This window comes from Chenopodium quinoa, unplaced genomic scaffold (assembly GCF_001683475.1).
Source record: "Chenopodium quinoa cultivar QQ74 unplaced genomic scaffold, ASM168347v1, whole genome shotgun sequence".
NCBI lineage: Eukaryota > Viridiplantae > Streptophyta > Magnoliopsida > Caryophyllales > Amaranthaceae > Chenopodium > Chenopodium quinoa.
The window spans coordinates 3,053,334-3,069,140 of NW_018744633.1; the positions used below are offsets into that span (position 1 = coordinate 3,053,334).

Here is a 15,807-nt window from a genome sequence, read left to right on the forward strand (position 1 = left end):
TGCCCTTGCAGCCGGGATAAATGGATGAGAAGTTGAGCCATGGCAACCACTTAATTGAGGCACCGTTCATAGCTCTGATCTGACCGGCTGCCACCGTTGCTAGCTCTGACCGGCTGCTATAATAAGAGTTGGCATACTCCCCGTTTGTGTATGCTAACGCAAGAAAAAGACTTGGCCGCTTGTGTATGTTAACACAAGAAAATAGCTTGGCCGCTTGTGTATGTTACCACAAGAAAATAGTTTGGCCTTGAAGTGTCGCATGAAGAAATGCAACTACTCTCGAATGCCGATTGAGTTCCTTCTTGATGAAAATTCCAATGTCAGACGGGTATGGGAGCTGAAATTAATGGAGTTGATCAAGAGCCTTGCGTAGTGGAGTAGTTGGTCCACACTACACTCCACCAAAGCTTATAATTCAATTTCACCAAAGTGTAGAATTCAAGCTATACTTCTCATAATGTTTTTTCATCATCAATTACCATTATAATTGACTCTAATATGCCGCTTGGGCTATTTTTCCCACACATGATAACTGAAATGTAAACTATCAAGTTTAATAAAATTAACTTGAGCCGGCTTTTGATAAAGAAAACAGCCCTGCAACCGGCTTATTTGACGAGCAGAGATGCCCCTGCTGCCACCATTGATAGTGATCACCGGCTGACACCATTGGAGCAAAGCTAACCTTATGCCGCCTGCATTACATGATGACTATTGTTAAAACAGAACTGCGGGAACAAAAACAGTAAGAACAAAGTTACCGAAAATTAGACTGAGTCGCGGACTATGTCGCTCTCTTTAGAACATTCACGGCACTGCCCTGAAAATGTGCAAGCAGTTCGTACTAAACCGGATGTTCCCCAGGATAAAACAGCCTTTCTCTATTGTAATTATACCGGTGGAACTGCACAAAACCACCGGGCAACTAAACACCAAAAAGAAAAGAAACTGCTCGAGGGTTTTTTTTTTTTGTGAGGAAAAATAGAGAGGAGAAGAAGATTGCTTTCTGTTTTTTTTTTTTGTATCTTAAAAACAGGAAATCAACACGCCTTTTATAGGCAAAATTGCAACGTAACTGCTGTTGTTTAATTAGGCACTAATCACGCAATTAAAACGGTCATAAGTTGAACGTTCAAAATGGTTACAGAAGATTAATGCGTGGCAAAACGTTTAGCAAAAAATCAGTGAAAACGTTTGCATGATTAACGCTCCATTAATCAGTTTTGAAAAAACGGTCAAATGTAATCAGTCAAAAACGTTTAGCAAAAATCAAGGAACTAATCACGCAATTAGCCTTGTCCAAAAAATAAGTTTATTTAATAAACCCGACCCGACCCGACCCGGCCCGGCGCGCGTGTGATAGATGGTTTACCATATAGGTCCTCCCTCTCCACAAAATGTGGGTAGCCCAAGGGCCACACCCCTTTAGCCCACTCTCTATATTATAAAGAGAGTAAAACTCTCATTTCCCACCAATATAGGACTTTGAGTTTTTTCACAAAATTCACACACTACACACTTGTTGTTCCAACAACTATGCATTATGGGGTTCGTGAGGCTGCTATATTAGTTGCAAGGCCGGTTGTATCAATCAGGCATCCACTTAAATGCCGCCTGAGTTATTGCTAATCATGGAGCTCACAAATTACCTCAAACGGAGAAAAGCCGCCTATGTTAATAGGGAGATTGGTATATAGTGCCGATTGTCCTATTGCAAGCAAAACCAACTGTTACTTGCACAGTGTCGGACACCATAGTAAAAAGCAAGCCGCTCAATTTTAAAAATGAAAAAAACGATGAATCTCTCACTCCACTAGTTAATGAGCTAGTGAACTTTAGTGAATAAAATTAATGACCAGGCTAACTGTCAAAAACTTGGAAGTATGGAAGTGAATGTCACTTGCCGCATGTACTTCCACTAATTACAAGAGTTTACTCTTAAAAATTTATTGTATTATATTATGTATAATACAATTAGTAACATTCATATACATATATATTTGTTAATATATATGATGTTGATAGTATCAAACTATCAATCATGAATAGCATGCGGCCATGATGTTGATAGTACCAAACTATCAATCATAAATAGCATGCGGCCGACTCATTGAATGAGTTCGTTTAAAATAGTGGAGTTGGCCAATTTAGCCGTCTCTCCCCTAATAAAATTTAGATTAAACGGCATTTCCCTTTAACCTTCAAATATGCATAACTTAGTCTGACAGGCCTTTTTGGCTGCCTGACTCTCAACATTCAACCTCACGACGCCTGATGTACTTGACATCCGGCCTCATGATGCCTGCTGCCTCCCAAAGGAGGCTCCCCTCTTGAGTCGGCGCCAAATGTTTTGGGGTTTTTTGTACGTACCCGAGTGGAGGGCATTGGGATATGTGCCTCTTAGGTTATTTAACCTAAATAGATTGGCTTTCCACCGTTTTACGGTTTCTAGGGTTGTGGACTTGGAGCCCATTTTCACCCTTCTATCATTGAGTGACACGTGTCATGCTCTAATTGGTTCATTGAGCGCTGAGCTTGCGGACACGTGTCGAGGTGGCATTGGTCCACATATATAGGGGGTATTTTTACCCCCAAACAAAAGCCATACGGCATCTACAATAATAAGGATCTGTAAACCACAGATTTAGAGAAAATATCATAACTTTTACGATCAAAATCATAAATAATTTGCATATTTGGCATAGCTCATACTCCACCGCTTCAAGTTTGACGCGAGCAATGATTTTCGATGTCTTTGCATCTTTCCAAGTTGAGACCTCCGCAATCTACGCTGATGTTTTGATCGACCGGTTGATGACAAATCCCAGACTCATAGGAATCCAAATCACCTTCCCAATTATTATAAGAACCCTAAAAATAAAATTCTCATCCATAGATGAGAATCAAAATCCCAGAAAATTGGGAAAAACTCTCACAGATGGAGAGAACAAAACAAAACAAATAAACCAAAACGTAAAACAAAACAAAAAAACTAAATTGAATTAAAGAAATTAGACTATTTCTGGCCTAAACGACCAAGAAAATTAAAACCCCAGAAGAGAGAGGAGAGAGAAGAGAGAAAAAGGGGCGGCCGAAACAATCCGATTTATTTACTCACACAACTTTATGCATTTATTTTTGTGGCACTTTATTATTTCACTTCTATTATTTTAAAAAATACAAACAAAAATATTATAAAGTAAGATGAGATATATTTACATGGATGTGGAGTTGGCTTGATGGTAGCACTCCCATCTCGTAGCCTCGAGGTTACAGAAAAAAAAGATATATTTACCGATTTATCTAATACTTTCTTAGATGAAGTTGGATTTTCCCATTTCAAAGTAGACCCACATTAATTCATCCTTTTTTACGTTTTTTTTGGGAGTTTGAGAGGAATCTTTGTAGTTGGTATAAAACTATAAACTATAGTTTATCTTAAGTTAGTGTCGTGTTTGGTATGCTCCTTCCTATTCTGTTCTCTCTCTTTTGTTCGTGCACAAACACTACCCAGCAAACTCAATCAAGGTACTTTGATGTTTCAATTTTCTTCATTCTCTATTTATTTTATCTTCTAATTTCATTATTAATGTTGGGATTTAATAAATTTTTCATCTTTTATTTCCAACTGTTTGTATCATATTGCTCAACCCTTAATGATTTTTATTCTAATAATCTTGTACTCAATCTGAAATTGTGTTTCCCCATTATCAAGAAGTGATTTTTAACTTAATATCTGCTAATTGGGTATTAAATTTGATTACTTGGGCAATTTAATTTCAATACAAAAATCTGATTCTTGTAATATTTGAACATTTTTTTGCCAGAAACATAGAAGATTGTATTGTTATGCAAAGTTCAATTTGATTTGTTCGTAGTTTTGAACTTAGATTGTATTAGAAGAATTGCAAGAAAACTAGTGTATATCTCAAAGTCTAACTATTACAAATGGCTGAAGAAGAGGAGAAGAAAACTCTTATTGAAATACTAGAGGAGAATAACCCAATTGATATAGTTAAGTACATAAATTTTGTGCGTGCACCTGAATGTGGTGCAATAGCAACTTTCTCTGGCACAACGCGTGATACATTTGATGGCAAAGCCGTTGTAGAGCTGAGGTACGAGGCGTATGTACCAATGGCAATACGGTGTATTAAGGCCATATGTACTTCAGCTCGAGAGATGTGGAGTCTTAATTTGATTGCTGTGGCTCACTGTCTTGGTCCTGTATCTGTTGGTGAGACTAGTATATTTATAGCCACGTCGTCTGTTCATAGGGATGATGCATTGGATGCTTGTAAGTATTTTGATTGATGAACTTAAGGCGTCTGTGCCAATTTGGAAGAAGGAAGTTTATGCCAATGGAGAGGTTTGGAAGGAGAACTCGGAGTTTATTGAGAGGAGATCGGAGTTGTGGAAGGAGGGTCGCGTGGTGGGTTCTTGCCAAAGGAAAGTTAAGGAGGAGGTAGATGATCACAAGAAGAAGGCTTGTTGTGGTGCCAAGGTTAGGGTGGATGATGAAAGAGAAAACAAGACAAATAGTGATAATACAGGAATAGATCAGTAGAGTTGTGTAACTTGGAAGTTGTTTTCTTGAACCAATTTAATCAATAAGTTTGTTTTGCTTACAGATAGACTCAGATGTAAACTTTTGTATTACTATTGATCTGATCAATAAATTTCTTTTCGGAATCAATTGTTGGTTTTTCAAATATTACTTGGAATTCTTCAATTGTTGCTGTTATGGGTTTGTGGCTATATTATAAAGTTAATGCTATGTAATGCGTATGAAAAAAAGTGATAACAAGCAAAAGAATTTGCAAGATGTGAAAGAAACCAGAGTTTTCATTGCAATAGAGAGGTATAGGATTTACATAGCCGGAAACCATTCAAACTGTCAAAAACATCAGAATCTAGATAAACTGTCAAAAACATCAGAATCTAGATGATACAGTGCAAAAGATTTTGCAAGATGCGAAAGAAACCAGAATTTAAAACTGCAATAGGTTATAAGGTTTTACATAGCCGAAAACCATTCATGATCTAAATACATGTCAAAAACATAAGAAGCCACAAATCTGCAAGCCCTACCAGATCATGATATGCCCATGATCTTTGATACTACTGTCAACAAAAGCCTAGGAAGGAGACGCACAACTTCCACACAAAAAACACTATCAGACTCGAACCATTTCACTGCTCGTTTAGATGCATAGCAGGTGGAAGCAGGGCAACAGCACCCCTGTCAATACTTGAGAATTTCCGGAGAACTCCTTTCATTTTATTTTCTTTAGCAGTCATTTGGAATTGGATTAACATCTTAGCACATTCCCTGCAAAGGTGGAAAAAACAGGATTTGTCAGAAAGATCTAGTCTAAACAACTAGAATGAAAGAAAACTCAAGAGAGAATAACATTACTTGAGCTGTTCTTCTGAGTAGTCTGTGTAGTGCTTGAGTGTATCAGTCCAAACAGGAGTTCTTCCCAAATAATGAAGGGCACCATACACGGAAGCAGCAGCGATTAATGACGGGCAGTATGACACCACTAACTGATACTGCATCAGACCATTTTCTGCCAAGTAAAAGGCCATGTGTTCCATCTGCAAGCAAAAGACACAATTCCTTAAGTATGGCAGCCATAACTAGCCTCATATTCTTAACCATTACGATATTGTTACCCGCCACTTATTATTTCCTGATACATATAATTGCATAATTACCTCTTTATCAGAAGGAACAGTAGCTTTGATGAACCTAACAAGGAAGACATATGGAGTAGCAACTGTGAGATTCCACTCCAATTTCAATAAGATTTCTTTCTCCATTGCTAGTATTTGTTTATGGGTGTATGCATTGTCAGAGATAGACATGAAATCATTCACCTACAAGATAAATCATCAATTAATACCATTAGCATAAGCAATGTACCATTCAGACAGTAAAAATAGATTTTAATTATGAAAGGGCTAAAAAATAGCACCTCAGGTGCCCAAATCTCTTCATATTTGCAGGCTAACAGCATTGAGCTGATGCCTACCAGCTGAAGTTCCTTCCTCGAAACAATCTTTGTGGAAAGATACCTATCCACGAGGTCGATAGTCAGGTAAAGGGTTTCAGGCAGCAGTTCAAACTTGTTATGAACTTCGACCAGCCAATCGATGAGAATCATCCTCATCTTCTCATTGATGTGGGACTGCAGCGGCATATAATCAAAAACTCGATACTCATCTTCTGTAGTCCTGTAGAACTTGTAGATTTCCTCTACATATTCAACTACTGCTAACTCATTATCAGCATCTGCAGCATCAATGTTCATCACCTGCTCTCGAGGCCTCGTTGCAAGCCCACAAGCTGCCTGTAAAATCACCCAATTTTCAGTACTAGAATTGTCAGAAAACATCAGACAGATTTACTGTCAATATGATCAGTTTGATCACCTTGCTTCGCGCAGTAAGGACCGAAGTAAGGCTGTATTTCTTCTTCCTAGAGGTTTTTTTACCACTAAGAACCCTTTTCTTCTTCATCTGCCTTTTGTCATCAGCTTCTTCTTCCTCATCAGAGCTTATTATTATGATCACTGTCTCAGGGTTTGGGTTGTATGTAACCTTCTTCTGAGCTCGCGCCTCGGGTTCTCGTACCTGTTCTTCTTCCTTCATTTTCTTTTCAGCTTCCCCTCCATCAGGTACCAGTGACAAGGCTCCTAAACTCCTGAAACAATTGAACAACAATTAATTTTTTGAAGGGAATTTTTTAAAAAAAATTGAATTTCCAATGCTAATTTAGAAAACTAAAAAAGCAATCAAAAAGTGGGAAATTACTTGATAATAGGAACATTGTGGAAATTAACCATATTTCCAATTTCTTGAAGAGGTTTACGGTTTCCACCATCTTTTTTCTGCTTCTGTTCTTCTGAGTCTCACAAACAAAACAAATTACGGAGTTTAGAAAAACCATTGTTTAGGAATATGAGTGCAAGTGAAAACAATATATAGATCAAGAGAGAGGCCGGAAACACAGTGGGAAAAACCCTCGATATAGGGTTAAAAACCCGAAAACGACAAGCACCAAAAATCTATTAATACCAGAGTACAAACGCTAATCAAAGTACAGAGTATATGCAAAAGACTTCCCTTAGAAGCTTCCAACAAATCTATCCAATTTCTTTAATCTTAATTTCCTAATTGCACAAGAATTCTGATATACCTAGTTTATTTAAATGTAGCCAACAACAAATCGAAGATTATAAGTTAATTAAACAAACATTTATTAATAAATCATGCATAACAATAACATATTAATACAATTAATTCATACTTCGTATATATATCAAGTATATCATATACTTCGAATCTAGAACAAACCCCAACATCATTCATTCATTCATTATGAGACTGACCCAAAATATATCAGAATACTTTATATTAATTTTTTTTATTTCCCTATAATTAATAATTTTTCTTTGAACCATCCAACAATAATACAAATTTCTGGGGAAAAAAAAAATCGGGTCTTTTTTCAGCAAAAACAGAGGAAGTAATTGGTACCCTGTGCCCAGAATACACAAATCATTAAACTGAAATACACAAATCCTTATGAAATTAAAAACGGGAAACAAAATTAAAAATACCCAGAAAACAAATTTCATCAATAAATTTGAAGAATGAAAAATATCAATAACTAAATCCAAGAAAAAAAAAATTAAAAAAAAAAAATCATACCAGGAGCTTTGATGGGAAGATGAGAAGGAAGAACAATTCTGGAATCCATATCTAAAGATTGTCCAAAAACGCCACCAATGCTTGAAAAAAGCGTCGATAAAAACGTATTGAGACGGCTATTATTGCCTGTCTCTCCTTCTTCTTCCTTTTCCCAAGCCACCGTTGAATTTCTCTCTCTAATTCTTTTTCTCTTTCTCTCTCTTAAATTTTGTTGATTAAAATTTCTGCATTTTTCTGCAATTTTTTGGATGATTGAAGAGTTGAGAGAATTTGGTGAAGAAAAAGATGATAATTTGATCGAAAATATTAAAGCTGTTGTTCTGCTTTTTGTGGGGGAAGACTGAAGAGGGAAAACGCTCCAACGGTAAACTTTGTTTGTTTCAAACTACAACCGTTGGATGCGTTTGTGATCTTATCTAACGGTTGGAAAATTTTAAGGTTTAGGAAAAATTGGAACAAAGTTACCGTTTGGAATTTTCTTTCTTTCCTTTTTTTTTCCTCTCAAATTTACATTTCAAAAATTATTAGTACTGTTATGGTATTTGGGTAGATTATTAGGATGTGAACAAGATAAACATGATTTTATACTTTTAAGGCAATGTTAATAATAATTCCATTTCTTCTTCATACAGAGAATAAGGGCATGTTTTCATTGATTGAACCCAGCTGAGCTGAACTGAACTGAGCTAAACTGAACTGAAATGAATATTTTATAAGAGAAGGAAATTAGAAGTTGAACTGAACTGAGCTGAATTGAACTGAACTGAACTGAATTTCAACGTAAGAGAACAAGCCCTAAGGGTACGTACGGACTTTGAATTTTTTTTATTTCACCTTATAAGAAAAATAAATGTTTATGTGAAAAAGCAAATTTTTAGAACATGATTTTATTTTAAAAAAATTTATATACTACCTTCGATTTTTTTTAGTTGCAACTTTGAAATATTTTATATCTCTCAAATAATACCCCAAAATTGCAACTAAAAAAAATCGGAGGTAGTATAGAAGAATTAACATTAATTACATCGATTTGCATGTAATTTTGTCATGAACAACTTAATTTCATTTTAGAAAGGATATTTAATGTTAATATATAATCCTTAAGGCTACATATATCATTACCCTATTGTTAATGAAAATAAATAGTAGAATAAGATAGACATTAAAGGTTACACCCATATTACAGTCATCCTGTACAACTACTTAAGTTACATCCATTTAACAAGAATATAAAAAATTGAACACAATAATCATTGTTCTCTAATTTTATAGGAGTCTCATTTATGCCAATCGTAACAAAACTTGATTACCACCAATCCATACATTCACCTCAAAAACAAGCATAGAGTGTAATGGCACAACCACCATAGATCTATAGTAAAATATAAAGTGAAAGGGAGTTTTCGGGTGATAAGTTTTTCTTTCCCAAAATATCCCTTTTATTTGTTAATCTCTTTATTATAAAAAAAAAATTAAAAAAAATAAATAAATAAAAAACTGTTAAATATGGAATAAAAAATAAAGAGAGATGAGGGAAGATTGTTACGTTGTATTTCATATTCCATCTAGTACGGGATATATATAATGTACATTTCCTAGGGTTCCATCAATGGATAAGACCAAATACCCAACTCTAAAATATTCTAGATTGTACATGGGATAATAGTCATCCATATTTAGATATTATCATAACACTCCCCCTTAGATGACTATATATTGAATAAAACAATAACTAACATTTACTACAAAACCTGTACAAAATAATACACTATAATGCGCATAAGATGTTGCCTCGTTAAAAATCTTACCAGGAAAACCCAGTGGGAAAAAACCATGGTTAAGGAAAAAAGAGTGCAGCGCGCATTAACTCCCCCTCATGACTACATCACTTGAGATCTGTAAGACGACGCAATCCAATGCCGTAAGCTAACTTTTTTAATGTTGCTGTCGGAAGAGCCTTAGTAAATAAGTCTGCTAAATTCTCACTTGAACGAATCTGCAATACATTTATATCTCCATTCTTCTGAAGATCATGAGTGAAGAAAAATTTGGGTAAGATGTGCTTTGTTCTGTCGCCTTTGATGTATCCTTCCTTAAGTTGAGCAATACAAGCAGCGTTATCCTCATATAAAGTTGTTGGTGCCTCTTTCCCAGATGATAAACCACAAACTTCTTTTATATGTTGAACTACCGACCTTAACCATACACATTCACGACTAGCCTCGTGAATTGCTAAAATCTCAGAATGATTGGAAGAAGTAGCTGCAATGGTTTGTTTCATGGAACGCCAAGAAATGGCAGTACCACCATATGTGAACACATATTCAGTTTGTGACCGACCATTATGAGGATCAGATAAATAACCTGCATCTGCAAAACCAATCAAATTTTCTTTGGACAAATTTGGGAAAAATAAACCCATATCCTTCGTACCTTGAAGGTAACGAAGTAAATGTTTAATCCCATTCCAATGCCTTCGGGTTGGACATGAACTAAACCTTGCTAATAAATTAACTGAAAATGATATATCAGGTCGTGTATGACTTGCAAGGTACATTAGTGCTCCAATTACACTAAGATATGGTACTTCAGGACCAAGAATTTCTTCATCATTTTCCCGAGGTCGGAATGGATCTTTCTCTACTTCAAGTGATCTTACAACCATAGGGCTGCTCAATGGATGTGCTGTATCCAAAGAAAATCTTTTAAGAACCTTTTCTATGTATGTTGATTGATGCACAAGGATTCCATTCTCTAGGTGCTCTATTTGTAACCCCAAGCAGAATTTTGTCTTTCCTAAATCTTTCATTTCGAACTCTTTCTTTAAATAATTGACAGTCACTGAAATCTCTTCAGGAGTTCCAATGATATTCAAATCATCAACATACACTGCAATTATAACAAATCCTGATCCAAATTTCTTTATAAAAATACATGGGCTGATAGGATCATTCTTATAACCTTCTTTCAACAAATACTCACTTAGACGGTTATACCACATACGCCCAAATTGTTTCAATCCATAAAGAGATTTGTTCAATTTAATACAGAAATGTTCTCGAGAACTAGATTTTGCTGCTTCCGACAGCTTGAATCCTTCTGGGAGCTTCATGTAAATGTCATTATCCAGTGGGCCATATAAATAAGCTGTGACTACATCCATCAAACGTAAGTCAAGTCCTTCTCTTATTGCCAGACTAATCAAAAATCTAAAAGTAGTTGCATCCACCACAGGAGAATATGTCTCCTCATAATCAATACCAGGTCTTTGTGAGAATCCTTGTGCAACTAAGCGTGCCTTATATCTTACAACTTCACCCTTTTCATTTCTCTTTCGCACAAAGACCCATTTATATCCCACTGGCTTTACACCTTCAGGTGTACGGACTACTGGTCCGAATACTTCTCTTTTTCCAAGAGATTTTAATTCTGCTTCAATTGCTTCTTTCCATTTTGGCCAATAATTTCTTTGTCTACATTATTCAATAGATTTTGGTTCATGATCCTCATTATTATCCATAACATCTAATGCTACATTGCATGCAAAAACATCATCGACGTCGATTTGATTTCGGTAATTCCAGACATGATATAATTTATTGAAATTTCTTCATTATCAGGTACCTGAATTTCTTCTTGTATCATGTCTAAAGTCTCTTCTGGAGATCCTTCGGAAATTGTTTCTTCAATTTGACCATCATCAATCAATGCTCCTTTTCTTTTCCGAGGATTCTTATCTTTGGAACCTATTGGTCTTCCACGTTTTTGGCGTGGTTTAGACTCATTAGCAATTTTATTTTGTCCTTCCGGGACATCTATTTTAAATGGAGCATTAACAGCTGGAATATGCGACTTGGTCACTCTTTTTGGGTCAGCAAACGAGTCTGGAAATTGATTCGCTAAACTTTGTAAATGAATTATCTTTTGAACTTCCAGTTCACATTGTTTAGTTCGAGGATCAAGATAGGATAATGATAATTCATTCCATTTAATTTCATTTTCCAGCTTTCTCTTTTCTCCCCCTAATGTTGGGAAAAGTGACTCGTTAAAATGACAATCTGCAAAACGAGCCGTAAATAAATCCCCTGTTGTAGGCTCAAGATATTTAATTATTGACGGGGATTCAAACCCAACATATATCCCCATCCTCCTTTGAGGACCCATCTTAGTGCGTTGTGGTGGAGCTATTGGAACATAAACCGCACATCCAAAAATTCTTAGATGGGAAATATTTGGTTCCTGACCATAAACCAATTGTAATGGGGAGAACTTGTGATAACTTGTTGGCCTAATGCGAATTAGTGTTGTTGTATGTAATATAGCATGTCCCCAAGCAGAAATTGGGAGATTGAATTTCATAAGCAATGGTCTAGCAATTAACTGAATACGTTTTATTAATGACTCTGCTAGACCGTTTTGTGTATGAACATGTGCTACAGGATGTTCAACATTTATCCCAATGGACATGCAATAATCATTAAAAGCTTGAGATGTAAATTCACCAGCATTGTCAAGCCGAATAGTCTTAATGGGAGTATCTGGAAAATGTGCCCGTAACTTAATCAATTGGGCAAGTAGTCTCGCAAACGCCAGGTTACGAGTTGATAACAAAGACACATGTGACCATCTAGTTGATGCATAAATTAAAACCATAAAATATCTAAATGGTCCACATGGGGGATGTATGGGCCCACAAATATCTCCTTGTATACGTTCCAGAAAACTAATTGATTCAAAATTAATTTTAGCTGGTGATGGGCGAATAATCAACTTGCCTTCCGAGCAAGCAGCACATGAAAAATTATTATGAAGAATCTGCTGGCTCTTCAAAGAATGTCCACATGAATTCGTAATTATTTTTCGCATCATTATTGAACCGGGATGGCCTAACCGGTCATGCCAAACAACAAAATCATTAGTAAACTTCTGGTTTACTATAGCATGAGCTTCAATAACATTGATTTTTGTGTAGTACAAACCACTAGAGAATGTAGGTAGTTTCTCCAAAACATGTTTTGAGCCTTGAGTTATATTTGTGGATTTGAAGGAATTCGTTATTTTCTTCATTGATTGTCTCAATATGATAACCATTATTGCGAATATCCTTAAAACTTAATAAATTTCTTTGAGACAATGGGGAGTATAAAGTATCAATTATTTTAATTTCAGTTCCCCAAGGCGACTTTATAGTGGCTCTTCTGGAGCCCTCAATGATATTTGTACTACCCGATATGGTACTTACATTAATCCTTTTCATCATCAAATGAGAGAAATATATTTTTATTTTTAAGTATTGTATGTGTAGTTGCACTGTCAGCAAGACATAATTCTTCACCATTCATAGCAAATTGAACTTGAGTAATATCCATGTTCTTCATGAAATAAAATACATGTCAAAATATTAAGCATAAAAATAAAGATGATAAAACAAATAAATCAATAAAAACACTCAAATAGTTCATAAATTTATAAAGCAAAAATCCTTATTACAACGAAAGAAATAAACTTAAATAAATTACTAGAATAAGCAAACATAAGTCTAATACTTAAAACTGACATAATACAATATAATTTTAATTATTCCCTTCTGGGGCAGTGAAGAAATCGGCAACTTCTAAATGAGTTGTACTGTCAAAATCAAAATTATTCCCTTCCGGGGAAGTAAGGAAATCACCAACATCAAATTGATTGGCATTGCCAAAATCAAAATCACCTTCACCATCTTCAAGAACAAGGTTTGCCTCACCCGAGACCAATGACCTTTTCCTCCACAACGGTAACATATATTGTTATCACTTTTCTCTTTTTCATCCCTACGTTCCCACTTCTGGTGGGAATGTGAGTTTGTGAAATGACCTCCACGACCTCTACCATATCCACGTCCACGACCCCGGCCGTGCCATTGGCCACGACCACGACCTCTACCTCGACCACTACTGCTGGAATGGTCCCTGTTTTTAGTTTCTTTCCCGTTATGGGTTGTCACATTCGCTTCAGGGAATGGAGTAGAGCCAGTAGGACGTGATTCATGATTTTTCATTAACAACTCGTTATTTTGCTCAGCCACAAGAAGACAGGATATTAATTCAGAATATTTTTTAAAACCTTTTTCTCTATATTGTGTCTGCAGGACAATATTATTAGCATGGAAAGTGGAGTATGTCTTTTCAAGCATTTCTGCATCAGTAATATTTTCTCCACATAATTTCAATTGAGAAGTTATTTTAAACATAGTTGAGTTATATTCACTAACAGATTTAAAATCTTGCAATCTCAAATTTAACCATTCATAACAAGCTCTAGGGAGTATCACTGTTTTTTGGTGGTCATACTTTTCCTTTAGATTACTCCAAAGGATTTGTGGGTCTTTCACAGTTAAATATTCATTTTTGAGCCCTTCATGGAGGTGATGGCGAAGAAAAATCATGGCTTTAGCCTTATCTTGAGGTGTTGCCTTATTAGCCTTTTTTATTGTTTCACCAAGCCCTTTACCATCTAGGTGTATTTCAGCATCTAACACCCATGATAAATAATTCTTTCCGGTAATATCAAGGGCCACAAATTCGAGCTTGGCAAGGTTCGACATTTTTCAATGATAATAATAATATGGATTCTAGATAAATGTTTGGTAATCCTACTCAGTTGACTAGTAATGGTGCTGATAACGTGTTAAATATGGAATAGAAAATAAAGAGAGATGAGGGAAGATTGTTACGTTGTATTTCATATTCCATCTAGTACGGGACATATATAATGTACATTTCCTAGGGTTCCATCAATGGATAAGACCAAATACCCAACTCTAGAATATTCTAGATTGTACATGGGATAATAGTCATCCATATTTAGATATTATCATAACAAAAACTACCTTCATTTTTCTAAAAAATAACCACCATCAATAAAAAAATAATAAAATATAGCTGTGAAGGTATTTATAGATGTGGAGGTAGTTGTTAGCTGTGTAGGTAACTGCTAGCTGTCAACAAGATGTTAGTTGTGAAGAAAAATAATTTAAATATGAGTGTTCGGTAAAGTAGCGATTGACTAGCTGTTACTTATAAAAATCAATATTTTATTTTTAAAACTTACATTAAATTTTCAACAGTTACCTCTAATTTCAAAAGCTAATCTTTTTAACTTTTCATAAAAGGTACCCCCACCACTAAAAACTACCCTAAGCACTACTTCTCCAAACACTCACATTTTTTATTCAATAGTCAAAACACTAAAAGATGCCTAAAAAGCTACTCAAAAACTAGCGCCGAACACGCCCATTGTTTTTTAGGGAAGTCATATCCTTCTATTGCCTCCATCAATTCATCAATTTTTAAACTCATTATTTTTTTAATTAGATTTTTTTTTCAAAGATTTTTTAATTAGAATAAGGTGGATGATATTTCATGAAAAAGGGGAGAATTGAGCCATATAGATTTCTTATAATGCACACGCAATGTGCGTGTCTCTCATAGCTTGTCTAGATAATGGGAAAGCTCCATCACCACTTGTTTGTGCTAGATCACCTTTACTTCTTTGAAAAAGTACAAGCCTATAATAATCTTGGTTGTACTGGGATGCATAGTCGAAGTTATTGGATTGAACAACGATACTCCCATAAATCTTACCAAGGGTGTTGGATGTTTGATGACGCCCCAGGAACACACGACTGTATGCAAAACGAGGGCGAATATTAAATTAAATCCACGCACAAAAAAAAAAAGTTTGGAAACAATATTAAAATTTTACGATAATGTGAGAAAATATGTACTTTTAAAATCACAAGTATTGAGTTTCTTAGCTTGAAAGTAAACTCTCCCATACTTGCAACCATATATTAAAGAGCCCTAGCATATGAGAAATGACCTGTTTTAGTTACAGAATAGTAACTTAGTACTAATAACATAAATTTGTTCAATACATTAGGACTAAGTGATTGACATAAGGACTAAATATCTAAAGACAAGTGATGAGGTTTTTAGTTAATATAAATTTACAGACATTAAGAAATAATTCTCCACTCAAAAAAATTAATAGTAGCTTCAAATCTTATAACTTTACATTCAAAATTCAGTGTAAATATCTAGAATA

The 15,807-nt window shown here is 35.3% G+C and overlaps 3 protein-coding genes across 4 annotated transcripts; 1 reads left to right on the plus strand and 2 right to left on the minus strand.

Annotated features, from left to right (window-relative positions):
* Positions 1 to 3,279: 3,279 nt before the first annotated feature.
* Positions 3,280 to 4,628, plus strand: LOC110701007 (molybdopterin synthase catalytic subunit-like). The gene is given in 3 exon segments (XM_021878583.1): positions 3,280 to 3,528; positions 3,828 to 4,305; positions 4,307 to 4,628. Coding segments are annotated over 2 exon segments (618 nt in total). The 5' UTR covers positions 3,280 to 3,528; positions 3,828 to 3,948; the 3' UTR covers positions 4,568 to 4,628.
* Positions 4,629 to 4,841: 213 nt separating this feature from the next.
* LOC110701006 (G2/mitotic-specific cyclin S13-7-like) lies at positions 4,842 to 8,224 on the minus strand. Of its 2 annotated transcripts, none has more exons than XM_021878582.1 (7): positions 7,720 to 8,224; positions 6,820 to 6,907; positions 6,439 to 6,709; positions 5,982 to 6,356; positions 5,722 to 5,883; positions 5,420 to 5,601; positions 4,842 to 5,332 (listed from the first exon to the last, which is right to left on the minus strand). In XM_021878582.1, exons 1-7 carry the CDS (start codon positions 7,766 to 7,768, stop codon positions 5,194 to 5,196), a joined length of 1,266 nt encoding a protein of 421 aa, XP_021734274.1. In that variant the 5' UTR covers positions 7,769 to 8,224; the 3' UTR covers positions 4,842 to 5,193. The 2 variants fall into 2 exon arrangements, with proteins under 2 accessions (XP_021734274.1, XP_021734273.1); XM_021878581.1 differs by having other exon boundaries at positions 6,820 to 6,910; positions 7,720 to 8,221.
* Positions 8,225 to 12,962: 4,738 nt separating this feature from the next.
* Positions 12,963 to 14,305, minus strand: LOC110701575. Its single transcript, XM_021879208.1, has 2 exons — positions 13,433 to 14,305; positions 12,963 to 13,091 (listed from the first exon to the last, which is right to left on the minus strand). The coding sequence occupies exons 1-2, from the start codon at positions 14,303 to 14,305 to the stop codon at positions 12,963 to 12,965; spliced, it is 1,002 nt and encodes a 333-aa protein (XP_021734900.1).
* Positions 14,306 to 15,807: the final 1,502 nt, after the last annotated feature.